Source organism: Cyprinodon tularosa, unplaced genomic scaffold (assembly GCF_016077235.1).
Source record: "Cyprinodon tularosa strain WSP-4 unplaced genomic scaffold, ASM1607723v1 ctg82, whole genome shotgun sequence".
Classification (NCBI taxonomy): Eukaryota; Metazoa; Chordata; class Actinopteri; order Cyprinodontiformes; family Cyprinodontidae; genus Cyprinodon; species Cyprinodon tularosa.
Genome location: NW_024039585.1, coordinates 2,003,483 through 2,017,710, shown reverse-complemented (window position 1 = coordinate 2,017,710; position 14,228 = coordinate 2,003,483). Strand labels below are relative to the sequence as shown.

The 14,228-nt window shown below is 38.3% G+C and overlaps 1 protein-coding gene across 1 annotated transcript in view; it reads right to left on the bottom strand.

The window, feature by feature from the left end:
- Positions 1 to 11,927, bottom strand: part of negr1 (neuronal growth regulator 1) — a gene marked incomplete at its 3' end in the record, with an annotated part of 184,636 nt that extends 172,709 nt beyond the window's left edge. The window contains exon 1 of the mRNA XM_038272149.1: positions 11,430 to 11,927. Coding sequence (XP_038128077.1) covers positions 11,430 to 11,602 — 173 coding nt within the window. The remainder of the gene's footprint in view (positions 1 to 11,429) is intronic.
- Between the last annotated feature and the right edge of the window lie 2,301 nt (positions 11,928 to 14,228).

The following is a 14,228-nucleotide window of genomic DNA, read 5'->3' as shown; positions in this document are numbered from 1 at the left end:
TGTCAGACAGAAATCAATATGATATTGGAGGCCATTACGATCTAAAGATGCATTTACAACGAACCTGTTTTGAGCATCAGGGTGTCTAGTTTACAGGCAAACTCTATGGTGGCTGGCTTCACAGGGTGTGGGGAGGTCCTACGGATGGATGGACGGGACAATGGGATCATTGATAAGCAACAGAGGATAGCCGTATTGATCAAAGGTTGCATCCCAAATGATGGAAACATCAGGAAAAATGAACATGAAGATCTAGAAAGAGTCTAAGAGGTGAAGGCAACTATAGTGCCCGTTGTTATTGGAGCACTGAGGAAAGTAACCCAAACACTGTAGAAGAGGCTCCAACAGATACCTGGACAAACATCGGATATCTCATATACTTGATTATGTGAATACATAAATAAAGGGGTTAAACTGTACTGGTTCTACCTTGTAAGCCAGGAGAATGTATTTCTCTTTCTAATGTATAAGGAAGAAAAATGTCAAAACCTCTCTGCAAAAAAATGTCTTTTTGTTTTTGTTTTCTTTTCTTTTTGTTGCTCAATTTGTCTAAAAATAACTATAATAATAGTATCAGATTGTCAATTTAAATTTTATCCCAAAAAAATTTAGATTCTTTTTTTTTTTTTATTAAAAAAAAAAAACTTTTCTGACAGCCTTTTTTTGTATGTTTTTAGTTTCATTTTGACAATTTAACTTTGGTGACGGCATCAAGGTCTTTGAGGTTGGAAAGATTCTCATCATCCCAAAATCTTTAGCTCCTTCCAGAGATTCTCTATCAGATTTTGTTCTAGAAACCTTCCGGGTTACTGAAAAACATTAATATTACCTTCAGTTAAAAGACACGAGTGAATGATGAAGGATTGCTTTAAAGCCAAGAAAGAGGAAAAAGAAAAAAATATGTATTCATTATCATCAATAATCACTTCACTTCTTGTGGCCCTAAGACTCAAATGCATGGCTAGAATATTCTTGTTGTATGAAAAGAATATACTTAAAATTAGATGTTAAAGGCCAACATTTCATTAGTGAAATCTCACGGTTATAATCGTGTAACTTTATGTGGCCAGTTTCAATGGGAGAATGAGAATTCTTTAAGTTTACTGAGCTAGTCTGAGCTGCATAGAGATAACGGTAGGTGGTTTCTTAATGTGAAACTACATGCGTCCTAATCTTTTAGTTTTTCCAGTTTTTAACAATTAAATCTTTAGAGATAAAAAAAATCTACTGACAGATATTGAAAAGCCTACTAATTTATTTCCCAAATGTCGTTCTGAAGAACTTTTTAAAAAGTTATATTGTTTTTGACCTTGCATGCCATCCCTGACACAATAATTGTGAAAGAAAATCTGTTTAAACAACACATGAAGCCTTTGCATTGGAATAATGGTCTGAATTAAAGCATATAGAGAAACCTGAAGAGCATATCTAATACATCTGATATATCATAAAATAACAAACTATGCTGTGGAGCTCTTAACTCAAAGTCCAAACAATATTGTTAAACTGTAATATTCTTAGATGAGATTATTAATATGAAATAAACAGACTATTATTCTGTTTTGCCAAATATATGATTTTTAATGGTTTTGAGAATTAGCTGATTCCTACAGCAAACTTATAAACTTACTAAAGTACTAAAAAAAACTGCTCCAGAATCTGCTGTGGATTTTAAGGGTAGAATTTTCTGATGTCATCTCAACAGCTTGTTTTTATTCTCACTAATATTTATCACTTACAAATAGATGACCGAGTAATGAATCTAATGAGTAGTTAGTCAGCCTCCCTTAAGGAGCAGAAGATACTCCCTAATGTTTGCTTTCTGGCAGCAGACAGTCAGCTTCCCATCATCACTAATATCTATTTAGAGATTCCTCCATCTGGGAGCCCCTCCCGCATGCACACAGTTTTATTCACAATCATGGCTATTCCCTAGCTAAGGGGAGAAGATCAAATGACAACCAAAACATTGGATCCTCTTGAAATGGAGGCTGTGAGGAGCAGGGAGGCTGTTAAAGAAAGGCAACATTGCTGAGAGCAGCACAGATTGGGTTAAACATGTGCTGCAGCAAACGTGAGAGAGAATTGTGCTGTTTAATTAACAGCGACAGGCTCAGGTGTGTCCCCAGATGTGTCATAAGAGGCAGACCAGGTTTTCATCCAAACAAGCACATGAATCTGCTGATACCTGCCAGGTAACCGATATGTTCATAGACACGATATTCGTTCCATTCCTCGCCAAGCTGTTGGAAGTGGAGTCGTTATTGCTTATACTGTTGATACTGATTTCACTGAAGTGGTTGTAGCCTAATTAAAGAAAGTGCTGAATGGCTGAAAGTAGTTAGAGCACTTTTCGGCTACGGCTTTGGTCTGAGTTGAGAAGACAGTCAACAACTCCTCCTTTAAATTATATCCTGCAGCGTTTTAAAAGTGATTTAATATTCTCTTCCTCCATCCCACTAGCATCTGTACATGCGTAGGGGGGCGGCAGTAAGCCATTTAAAATAGATGCTGTCTCTGGCATAAGTGCTTATAGTAAATGTCAAGACCTTTCAGAGCCGTAATAATAACACGAAAAAGCAAAGTGATGCATGACACCGTTTTAGTCCAGGATAGAGCTACAGGACCTGTCTTTGCAGCAATCGCGCACAGCCTGAAAAGGTTTTTTATCAAGTGGCCTGTTGACGTTAGGCAATGATTTTAGACTTATACGAATACCAGATTTTCACAAAAGTGACAGGTCAATTTTGCACCATTACAGAGACAAAGGCCTGTGGTGCAGGCAGGCCTTATTTGTGGCTGAGAGCCAGCTGTCAAACTAAATAACATAAATAAGCCAATATTATCCTCTTATTCTTTGTACAGCGTTCCATGCATTTCTTGATGGTGTAACATGGTGCTTTCATGCTGGAATAAAGCTTTAAAAGCTAAATCATTACATCCTTTTCTGAACAGACAATACAATTGCCATCGGAAAGACTCTATCCATCAATGAGTGTAACAATTTATCAATTAAATATCTATCAAAAGCAAGATTTACTTTAGATGAGTTCAGTAAAACTGGGATATTACAAAAGAAGGTATGCTTAAGACCTTATGTGTAGCAGTTTATTTCAAAATACCTAAAACACACTGATTCTGTCCTAATATTATATTATTATTAAGGCATTTTTTAAAACTGTGCTCTGGCTTTAAATTAAAGCACAATTAAGCCTTCAGGAACTCTATAATTACTGTTCATTTGCTTGAGCTTTGATGCATATATAAGCCCCATCACAACGGTAATCAAGTTGAGTTGTTATCTGGTGTAAGATAAAAGAGCTTTCATAAAGGCAAGGAGAGGAGATTATTTCATCACATATGAAAGGCCTTAGTTGTAAGAAGATTTAAAAATAAATCCATAAGACAGTACTGAGAGCATTATTTGAAGTTTAAAACTTCCAGAACAGCTGCAACGCTACCTTGCTTTGGAAACAGACCAACTTTACAGCAAGGGAACTTATGTCCCAACCTTGCATCTACCTCATGTTTTAAAACCGTACATTTTAAAACTGTACGCTAACTTTTGACACTTAAGATGCTCCCTTAAGAGGGAACAGTTTTAATCATATCTCTCCTGCCACATGATAGATGTCTCCTACCAAACACGAGCCAATTTCGTTCTGAACATTTAGCTGACCGATGGGGAAATCTAGTCAAACCTTTTAGAAATGCATAAATAAAATTGTGTGATTTAAAATTTGTCCTTTTTCAGCCATTAAAGCATAGGTGTGAAAATGAAATTCCAGCAAAGTTCAGATATGGGTAAACATTAAAACTGTTTTTTTTTCATGTCACAGGTATATTTACAGGTATAGATAAACAAAATGCAGGTGAACATTCAATAAGTTATTAGTTATATCTGACTCTGTATTAGCTCTACAGCTTAATGGACGAATTAATTCAGTTTGTAACGGCTATTTTATGCAACTAAAAATGTAGCCTACACTGAATTGAAGACATCAAAGGTGGATGCTTGGATATTTTACTCTAGGGGAAAGATCTGGAAACAATGTCCGCAAGCGCATAACGTGTTTGCCATCCTGACATAAACCCCAGCTAAAGAAGAGAAAGAAAGAGACTTTTTATTTGCTGGGTTTGTGATTCAGAAAATAATAACACATAATGCAGCAACCGAATACGGACAATATTCTTTTTCTGCACAGCAAACTCATGAACAAGGCCTAAATATCAATGAGTAGACAACATAGTTGATAAAATAAACAGTGACAATGGAGTAAGTTCATTTGAGCTTCGAGGTCATTTTGGAGCCTGATAGAAATCCTCCTGAAACAATTAAACCAAACATACCAAGTTGAGAATTTTATTTTTACAAAGTCTTTGTTTAATTCATTTTAAAATCAAACCGTTGTTTCAAAATAGGCTTGTTTGATTAATGCAATGTATGCACACTGGTGTGAGTGTGTATTTGTGTTGGTGAGAAAAAGCCCTTTGGCATGCGTCTTGTTTACTACTGGTGACCTTGGAGCACAGCACACACTGGCATGAAAGCATCAGGCAATGTGCTTGAACCTCTGTGGCTAGGACTGTATATCTGAAACTACAAAAATAATAAACAAATGTATGACTAAAAGCACTTAATAAGCTGCTTTGTGTATACATAGTGATCAGGGGTCAGGTCACACTCTAGACAGTGTTTTAAATTTAGGATAATTGGTAAAATGGGTCGGATCTTGGTTCTGAACTTTATAGTTGTGGGTCAATATCGGACACATGCAGGAATCTAGTTGAGATTTTAAAAAAAGGAAGAAAGAATAGTCTAGCATGTTATAGATTGTTGCTTGCTCGCTTGTCTTTTGGAAGAATACCACACACTGTAGGATCACAGGCCAGGAGAATCCAACATTTTACTGAGCTGAGCTTGCAGGGGGTCCTGACATTTCACTTAGCAAGCCCAATCAACTCTAAAACTTTGTTTATGCTTAACATGTGGTCTGGGAGCCAAACGACATCATTTTTAACCTCCATTCCCCAAAGAGTAGTGTCTGTGTAGACAGAATATCTTCATTGCACACCTAAGAACAATCTGTAGCTACATGGACAGATACGCGCAGAAAAACATTGTGAGGATGCAAAGCTCCTTCTTGTGAGGGTTCACAAAATGTAAACATTTAGACATCTTGGTCCTTATCTAGGAAAGGGGAGGATTGAAGCAGAAATCGGCATGATTATCTCGCCGTGTGGATGCCCCTTAAGACAGGCTACCGCTGATATTTTCTGTCAAAACAATCTGTAGTATGATTGCACAACTTTCCCATGCAAGCTCTACTGGACATGTGCACCACTCCATGAATATTTAAAAGGCTGCTAATTGAATATTAAAGCAATGACCAAATACAGACATTCCTTAATATAACACTTAGCAAAAACTGTCTACTTCGGAAAGATTGGTGCATCATGCTGAAGTTTTGAGCTAATACTCATAACATCACCTGATTTCCAATTAATTTAGATAACTGACCTCTAAATAGCACATAACGCACTAAAATTTACTTAGGTAGTAAATCAATAATTTAAAATGAAATTAAGCAAATCAAAATCAAAGCTTAAAACAATGAATGTTGTCCCAGCCTGACACAATCAACAAACTAGGAATTCCACACCCTTGATTCTGATATACAAGTGAACATGCATCACATGTGACACTTTTACTTTAAGACCATTACAAGACTCGATTTGTCCTGTTTTTTTTTTCTTTCTTTTTTTTTCGTTCTTTTAAAATGTCAATACGTGGCAAAATAGGATAATAATGTTTCAGGCACTACTAGTACAATATATCAACAGTAGTATCCTCAGGCATGAAGGTAAGTTCTCCAAGATCATGATTATAATGATGACAATGATGATGGGGGCTGTATTCCTGCAATCTTGATCATGTTCTTGACATCAAAGTTTCCCAGGAATGCATGGCCATTAAAAAAGATGGATTGAATGCCTTAAAATGGCAGGCATCGGTAAAGAGGAAGAAGAAGGCTTTCTAGCAACACAAGAGTGAGAAAAATAGATTTAGCAAAGTCCTAGAGAGGGCTTTTCAGTCCTCCGTTTCAAATCTAATCAAAAGAATTTTTTAAGAGGCTGATGTAGCATGGAAGCCATCAAGCATCACTGATACAGAGATTTCTGCTTCTAAGGAATGATTCTGATTGAGAACTGAAACTTGTCAGTGCTTCCTAAAGATATAAAGCCCCCACAAAGTACTGAACCTGGGCTTCAAACAATGCTGCACGTGCACAATAGTGACAGTTTTCATTTTAACTTCAAACATAAAAACTTTTGTCAAAATAACTAAAATAACTGTAATGTGTAGCAGCAGATATTTGTTGTTGTTCAATCCAGAGTTTTGGTATTTACTGACACTATTATTTATCCATATTATTACAAAGAACAAATCCAAGTACAGTAGATTAGGGGTTAGTAATTAAAGTAGATTGATCTACATTCCTAAACTTAAAGTCTTCTTTAACTTAATTTAGACAAGATTCTTTCTTTTCATTTCAATTGCTTATCCAAGTGGAAGAGGTAGGCAGTGATGCAGTGTGTGTCCTGGCAGCATAAAAAACAGTCTTTTTATTCTTCTGTCCGTTTCAAATTCACAGCCAGATGAGTCATCTACTGAGGTTGTTTATTCATCTGAATCCAGATGACATGAAACCTGCAAAGTGAAATTAAATGATGTGTTCTTTACTTGAACGACCTGCCCCTAGATGTAAGTTCCCAGTTACAGAGGAATTATCACATTCACAAAACTTTAATGCACACACGTAAAACATTGTGAAAGATGCATCCCTCACATAATCTGGGCCTTTACAGAGATGATGTACCTCTGAACTCTCTCTTTCAAAAAGCTTAAGGCATCCAGGTTTTAGGCATAAATCAGGCCAAGAAAAATACAACACAAAGAATCGAGGAGGTGGGGGAAATAAAAATTAGCACAAATGCATCTGTATGGATCCACTTCATAATCCAGAGGCAATGAATAATTGTATGCTTCTAAGCCTTTCAGTGTTTGAGAAAGCTCACATTCTTAGCCAGTAATCAGCATTGGGGCACAGTAAAGTGCCCCCTACCAGCCAGGGGTCTCAACAATCGGGAAATTCAACAGGCAGGCACTGTTTTCCACACTTAGTTCCTAAAGAGATAGTCCATTCATTCACTAATGCTAAGCTCTCAGGATAGAGGCAAAATGACAGAGCAGACCTTGCTTGTGGTTGGAGAAAATGACAGTACAGAGACAGAGCAGGGCTTTTATCATCACTACACTGATGAAAATGTTAAGTAGTGAGATGCAAACCACAGCATTAGTGTTCGGCATCTGTACGATATCTACATGCACAAGCAGAGCACAGCGATAACGTCAAACTGGCAGCATTTACATATGAAAAAAGGGCAAATGAATGGTTGTACAGAGTGCTGAATAACCCATTAATTAACCATTTTGGTTTCATCCATGAAATCGTGAAAATATTTCCTCTTAATCTTTTGGTCGAAATTTATAGGTGGTATTTATTAATGTGACAACCTGCTTGAAAGTAATTGCAGCTGTATTGCAGCTATGAATTGTGCCAATTCATAGCAAAACATATAATCTGGACCAAAAAAGCCTTAAGATTGGGGAGATATTTTCTAAGAATTCAGAATTATGCTATATGTGCACACATAACAAATACTCATACGAGTCTGGTTTGCTTTTTTGTGTTCCAGTAGAGCCTCCTTTAGTCGCATTTGGACACATTTCTGTGCATTCATGTTAACTTCTTCAACCAATCTGAGAAAGTTGACGGCCTCTGATTGGCTACTTTTCAGGAATTCCCGCCTCTTGAGACCATATTCTTTTCCAATAGCTGAAAGTAATGTTGGTAAAGAATCTTAAAGTTAATAGCTGTTATGAAGAGTTCAGATTTCATATTTACCAGCGAACTTTGTAAAAACCGATATTTCACCGTTTTGACTCTTTGAGAGAACAGTGATTAGCCCTAAGATGCTTATCTAACATTTCAAGGTACAACTAGGAAGAAAACAGTATTATCACAAAAAAAGTGATTTGCTGATAAGTAGCCAATCACAGGCAGTCTTCTTTAACAGTTTGGTTTACCCTCAAACAGACAAAAGCTGGCATGAGTGCACAGGTCTACAAAGCAAACCACCAGCACAGGGAAGGTACATGCTTAAATGCTTTATGTTTTGGGGGCCTAATTGTATTGAATCTGAAATCATAACACATTAAAAAAATGGAAACTACTTTTTTTGTTTTGTTTTTATAAGGACTTATTACATGTGTGCATTTTTGGCAGAATTTTGACTTAATACTTTCCCCGCTGATCGCTGTCGACACAGCTCAATCAGTAGGAAGTAAGACTTTCTCTAGAAAAGACAGTGGCAAGTCTAAGTCCTTTAGCAGGGGCAGAACTAGGAGTAGAAATGTATAAGATTATCATGGTATGATAACTTTTAGATCTCATACCATGAGGATATGCTTTTTTTTTTTTTTACAAATTTCAATTTTATATATAGAAATAGGCACAAAAAAAAACGTTATATCAAGCAGGAGATTTCAAATAAGTGCAGAGTCCCATATTGTACCTTTCTATCTTTTTCTGCTCTTCAGAGTGAAAAGAAGGTTCTAACCCAAGATTTCAAACTCGTAAGGTTTTTCATGAATTTTAAATCTGTTTCAGCCAGCTGCCCGGAAGTGTGCAGCAACACGTGAGGGAGGGACATTGCTGTTTTTTCTTTGATTCTCTTAATGGCCATCAAATAGAATTACAAAAATAAAAAGCACAATTTTAATTTAAAAAAAGCTAAAGTTGTAACCTGGAATGTATTTTGATTCTTCTTCTAAGCATGAGTCAAACAAAAATAAAAAAGCGATCTGGGGATTAAACTGCGGCAATATTTCTACTCAAATTAAAGTATGCCCATTGAAGCACTGTTAAATTTCTTTTTTTTATGCTAACTTTTCAATAAAAGCAGCAACAAATGTAAAACTGAGTGCTTTAGACCTCTCTGCACCATTAATATGAAGAAACAAAGGGTGTAGTTCTCAAGTTGCTGATAGGGTTTTTGACAGAGTCTATTAATAAAGACTCCCTGTTGGACTTGGTCAGTTACATCGGCTATGAAGAAGCTTACATCACTTTTAAATTGCCTATGTAGCTCTATTTCGGGATAATAGAAAAAAAGATGAAGACAATATGCAAATGACTAAATCCTATCGGAATAGCCCCACTGACTAGGAGTGAGGCAGAAATGACACTAGACTCAGCTGCTAACAAAGTGCTTGCTACCTTCGCTTATAACTGATGCAAACGTAATCCTCTGCATTATTAGCCTCCTTTCAGCACATTTGTAAATAAAAAAAAATTCAAAGCAGATCAAAACTGCAAATACAGCCCTTGACAGAAGTTATTCAATTAAACAAATTTTGAGATTTACAAAACCTTTAAGCTATTGGAAAAGAGAATCTTAGTGTTTTTTTTATGAAATAGACAAGGTGCCCAGAGCCCATTATTGTGTAACATCATGCCCCATTCTTCACCTCCTGATATCAAGCAAACTTCTATTGCTTTCAATTACTTTTGCTGTAGGTTCTGCATTTGGCACCAAATGCAGAACATCTTAAAGTCAACATCTGAAGAATTCATATTTAAATAAAGATAGGACTGTCCCCTCAGCTTTTATACTAATAAAGGAGATAAGGGAGCTATATCACCATATTATCAGAGACGGAGGTAGATGGGGGGCCAGGGGTTGCAATGGCCACCCTTAGCAAATCTTTGGCCACCCCTACCATTTTTCCCCCCTCTAATATGGATGGTGGCTGCCCTAATACTCTCAAGTGGAATATTCAAAACAATAAAATTTTTCATATACTAAATTTTTTTTATATACATTGATAATTAATTGACAACAAAAACACGGGTTAATCTGAGAATTGTATCTATTATATTTTGTCGGTGACGGACGGAGAAGCGGTGGATGTGGAACAGCTCTCATGGATTAACACGACAGACATTGGCTACGTTCACACCGCAGGCCTTGATGCTCAATTTTTTTTTTTTGTGAAATCCGATTTTTTTTTTACGTTGCCGTTCGCAATCTTTTTAATATGGTTAAACATAAATACTGTTCTCTGCATCATCACTTGCCATGGTTATTGTTTTTCTTGCCGCTTCTGCATAGCAAGACGCATAATAGTGACGTTTGTCGGGTATTCATGGCGTTCTGGCCGTTCACACACAGGTCGCATTTGAAAAGATCAGATTAGTATCGGATTCAGGACCATATAGCCAAGTGGCCTGGGTCGCATTGGAAAAAATCGGATCTGTGTTCTTCAGACAGCCATGAAAAGATCAGATCCAGGTCGCATATGGGCAAAAAAATCGGATTTGGGTAACTTCAGGCTGCAGTGTGAATGTAGCCAATTACTCCACACGGCGCATGTTAGCGGGGCGGAGTATGTGGAATCTGGGGGTGAGGTTCTGGCGCCGATCCACTTTCGAGTTTACATTGGTTGTTGGCCACCCTTATAAAAAATTTCTGGCTACGCCTCTGCATATTATTTTGAGTAACCCCTATTATTTGAATGATTTTAAGATGTAAAAATGCAATATTAAGTGCATTTTGTTTATTTATTTATTGCTAATTGGATTCTTGATCACCAAAATGTGTGCAGTGGAGCCGAACAGCACCCAGAGCTGCTAATTCAAGCCTTAATGAGCAGCTACCTGTGCAGCTGGCACCTATTGATGGAGGGAAGGCGGATGGAGGGGTGGAAGGAGGCAAAGGGGGGAGGGAGATATCGCGTCATAGCCATAACTGGATTCAGATCAGCAGCGGCCACTCATACACTGTTCTTCCCTCGGTTTAGAAACTGCGACATCACTCTGTGCAATCACCTAAACCTCACACGCAGCTCCCAAAAACAGCAAATCTGACTTTTTTTTTTTTATTGTCCCTCTAATATAGTCCTTCAAAGCGGTGGAAATCAGGCAAATATAATGTCATCCAATTACATAAGCCATGGAAAGCACAAAGCGAAGTGTGCATTTCCAGCGAAAAGGTAACAACTCAACACCTCTCTTGTAGAACTTCAATTATTGCAAAATGTTGCGTTCAAAGGAAAAACTACAACAAACTTTTATTAGTCAGTCGACATGCACTTGTTCAAGCGTCCTGTATGGGGGGGGGGGGGGTCAAGAAAAACAACGAGTAAATGGAGGGAAACATATCCATTGTTCGGATATCGCCTTAAAAAAAGTAATAAACAGACATTTCACATAGAAAGATGGGGAAGTGTGGGAGTTTCGGGGTTTAACTTTGCAGAAAGGCATGAGAGGAGAGCGGTGGAAAGTGAAGTTTGCTTCCTTTACCTCAGCAGAGCCGTGTCGCCTTGTCTGCTCACTACATTCTCCACCGAGGAATAGTCCACAGTTTGTCCGGCTGGCAAACAGGACGGCAGGAAGCAGCACAGGCTGAAAATGATCGCAGTAAACCACTGACCGGAGACACAAGCAGCATCCTGCACCGCAATCATTATGTCCATCACAGCTGCTTTCTGTTCGCCTTTTTCTTCCCGAAGTGTTACTGCTACCCCACAAAAAGATTCTTTTTTTGAATTTAAAGAAAAAACGCCACGGAGGGCTTTCTTTAACTCCACACTCGTCCGCTTTGGAACTCCGTGGTTTGTAGTTTTCCCAGGTTTTGTGTAGCTGGATGTGCAGCTCGCAGTGCGGTGGAAGTGTTCTCTCCAGTGGCTTGCACACCATCTAGTGAGGAAATGCGATGTAAAATGGGAGCAGACCTAGAAGCAGACAACCCCCAGGCTCTGATCCTGTTGCCATGCGGCCGTTTCCCGGGCAACCCGTTCCCAGTGGCTCGTGATGGAGCAGTAAAACCGGTAGGTATTGATACAACCCAGGAGCAATTAAAGATATTGACTGAAGAACCGCCCCCTATTTATCTCCTCATAAAGAAATTAAAGAGTCCGTCCATTTTTAGAAATGGAGCCTTCTGACGCTATGCCGATGCATCTGAAGGAAAACTTCTGCGATTATTTCTTCGATCAGAAAGAAATATATATTTTTCCCAAAGGGGACTTTCTGCAAATAAGTTCTGAAAACCTTCAGAATAAATCATGGATCACTGGCAACACAGCCAGACTTATGGACAAGCAAACTTTGCAACTGTTTTGCAGAGGTACTCAAATACTTAAAGTGAAACTCACTTCAACTTCCACTTTAGTATTTTTTTTTTTTTTTTTACATTTAAACTGCATAAACTGAGTATTTGGGATGTTGTTTTATTTTTTTTATTGTCAGTGGTAAAAATTTACCAGGGGCACCAGTAGGGATGAAAATCGAAAACCGGTTCCCTTCAGAACCGGTTCGATATGTTCCAATTCCATAGCACCGTTTGGCAGCTCGCTTAACGATTCTCTTAAGGGTTCCAGGCAGCACCAGAGCCTAGCGCTGGGTAGCACGACTTAGGTCACATTTGTTATGCACACAGCATTCAGTAAGCAAGTGACCAGGCATAAGTCTAGAAAAGCAAACATAAAAAATGGCGTCCTATCGGGTAAAGCCATCAAAAGTTTGACTTAATTTTAAAGCAGAGAAAGATGGCAACAAGGCGCTTTGCAATACATCCAACATGCAGTAACACCTTCGCACACAACATGGCATACAGTTTAACGAATGCCGTGTTTTTGATGCTTCCAGATAGAAGCTAAAGTTACGACCTGCATGGAAGGCAATTCTGGTGGTAAGTTGCTAGTTTTATATCACATGTGGTTCCTAGTAAATCATATGCCATTTCTGGAAATAAACCTATTTCCTACCTCTCTTTGGGGTTAACCCAGCCCTTCATTGCTAGCAGGTTTAATTAGAACTACTGGCAGATGGAATTCTTACATGATTCTAGATATTGCAATGGATATAACGAAACATGCTACGAATTTGCTCCGCAGTTCAGGGAGCGAGAGAAAGGTGACGGTCGTTTATTTAAATCAGGGGGAGATTACTTTATTTCCCGAAATTTAACAGTAATGAATCGTTTCACAGAATCGATAAGGGAATTGGAATCATGAAAATCTTTTCAATTCCCAACCCTAGGCACCAGGGTGGGGCAAGCATTTTCTCATGGGTGCAACAAAGGTAAAAATGACAAAAACAAAAAAACAGACCAAGTCTGCAATATTCGTCTCAAAAACGACTGTACTGCCTAAGTTGTTGAATGGTGGCTATTGATACTGTAGCTAGTCATTATGTTATCACATTTACACTATCCTTTTGAAACCTTGCAGCGAATAGTACAACCACGCTAAACAACATAACTGTTGAGTGTAAATAGAACGCAACTGAACTGGACCTTGTGAGACACAACCAAGCCCCGCTAAATCTAGTACTAGTTCAACATTAGGGCTCGGCACGGTTCATCTGTGGCTTAGTTCTCTGATAACAAAAAGTGCATGAGCAGATGGCATCATCTCCTATTTACAGTCAGCTGACTCATTACATAGGTTTTCTGGCATGTCCAGCTTTGAAATTTACAGATCTCTTCTCCTGTTCACAATGCAAACTTATTCTTAGATCATTAACAATAAATGGTTGAAAAGAGCGTGGTGCAACCTGGGATGATGGCGAGACCGAGAAGGACCCACCAAGCAAAAATTGGTTGAAAAGACATTGGAAGAATGACATGATTTACATACATCCAAACAACATATGCATTTGGTTGAAAAGTGAAAGCTGAAAAGCTCTAATATTTAGATTTTTGAAAAGATGTTGAAAACTGGGTTTGCAATATTTGCAAAAAAAGAAAAAAAGTTTAAACCCTGGAACAATCAGTTTGTAGCAGCAGTGGGAATGTCTCACTGATGACCTGCGTCAAACAACTCGGCAAGTGACATGGGTCTTCAAACGGCTCGGCTCCAGTTGGCATACAGTGACCAGACCAGACCCACAAAGACCCGCTAATTTATGCGATAACCCAGATGGCAACGTATGTACATCACAACATCGAACCAGACCAAAACACTAAAGCACACTGATTATGCGCCGGCTCCCTTGCATGTTCCTCTACATTATTTACTTTCCTGATATCTGTCGCAACCTGACATCACCAAAGCTAACACAGCAGCGAGGAACAGAAGCCGCACAGCTGGCCAGCAG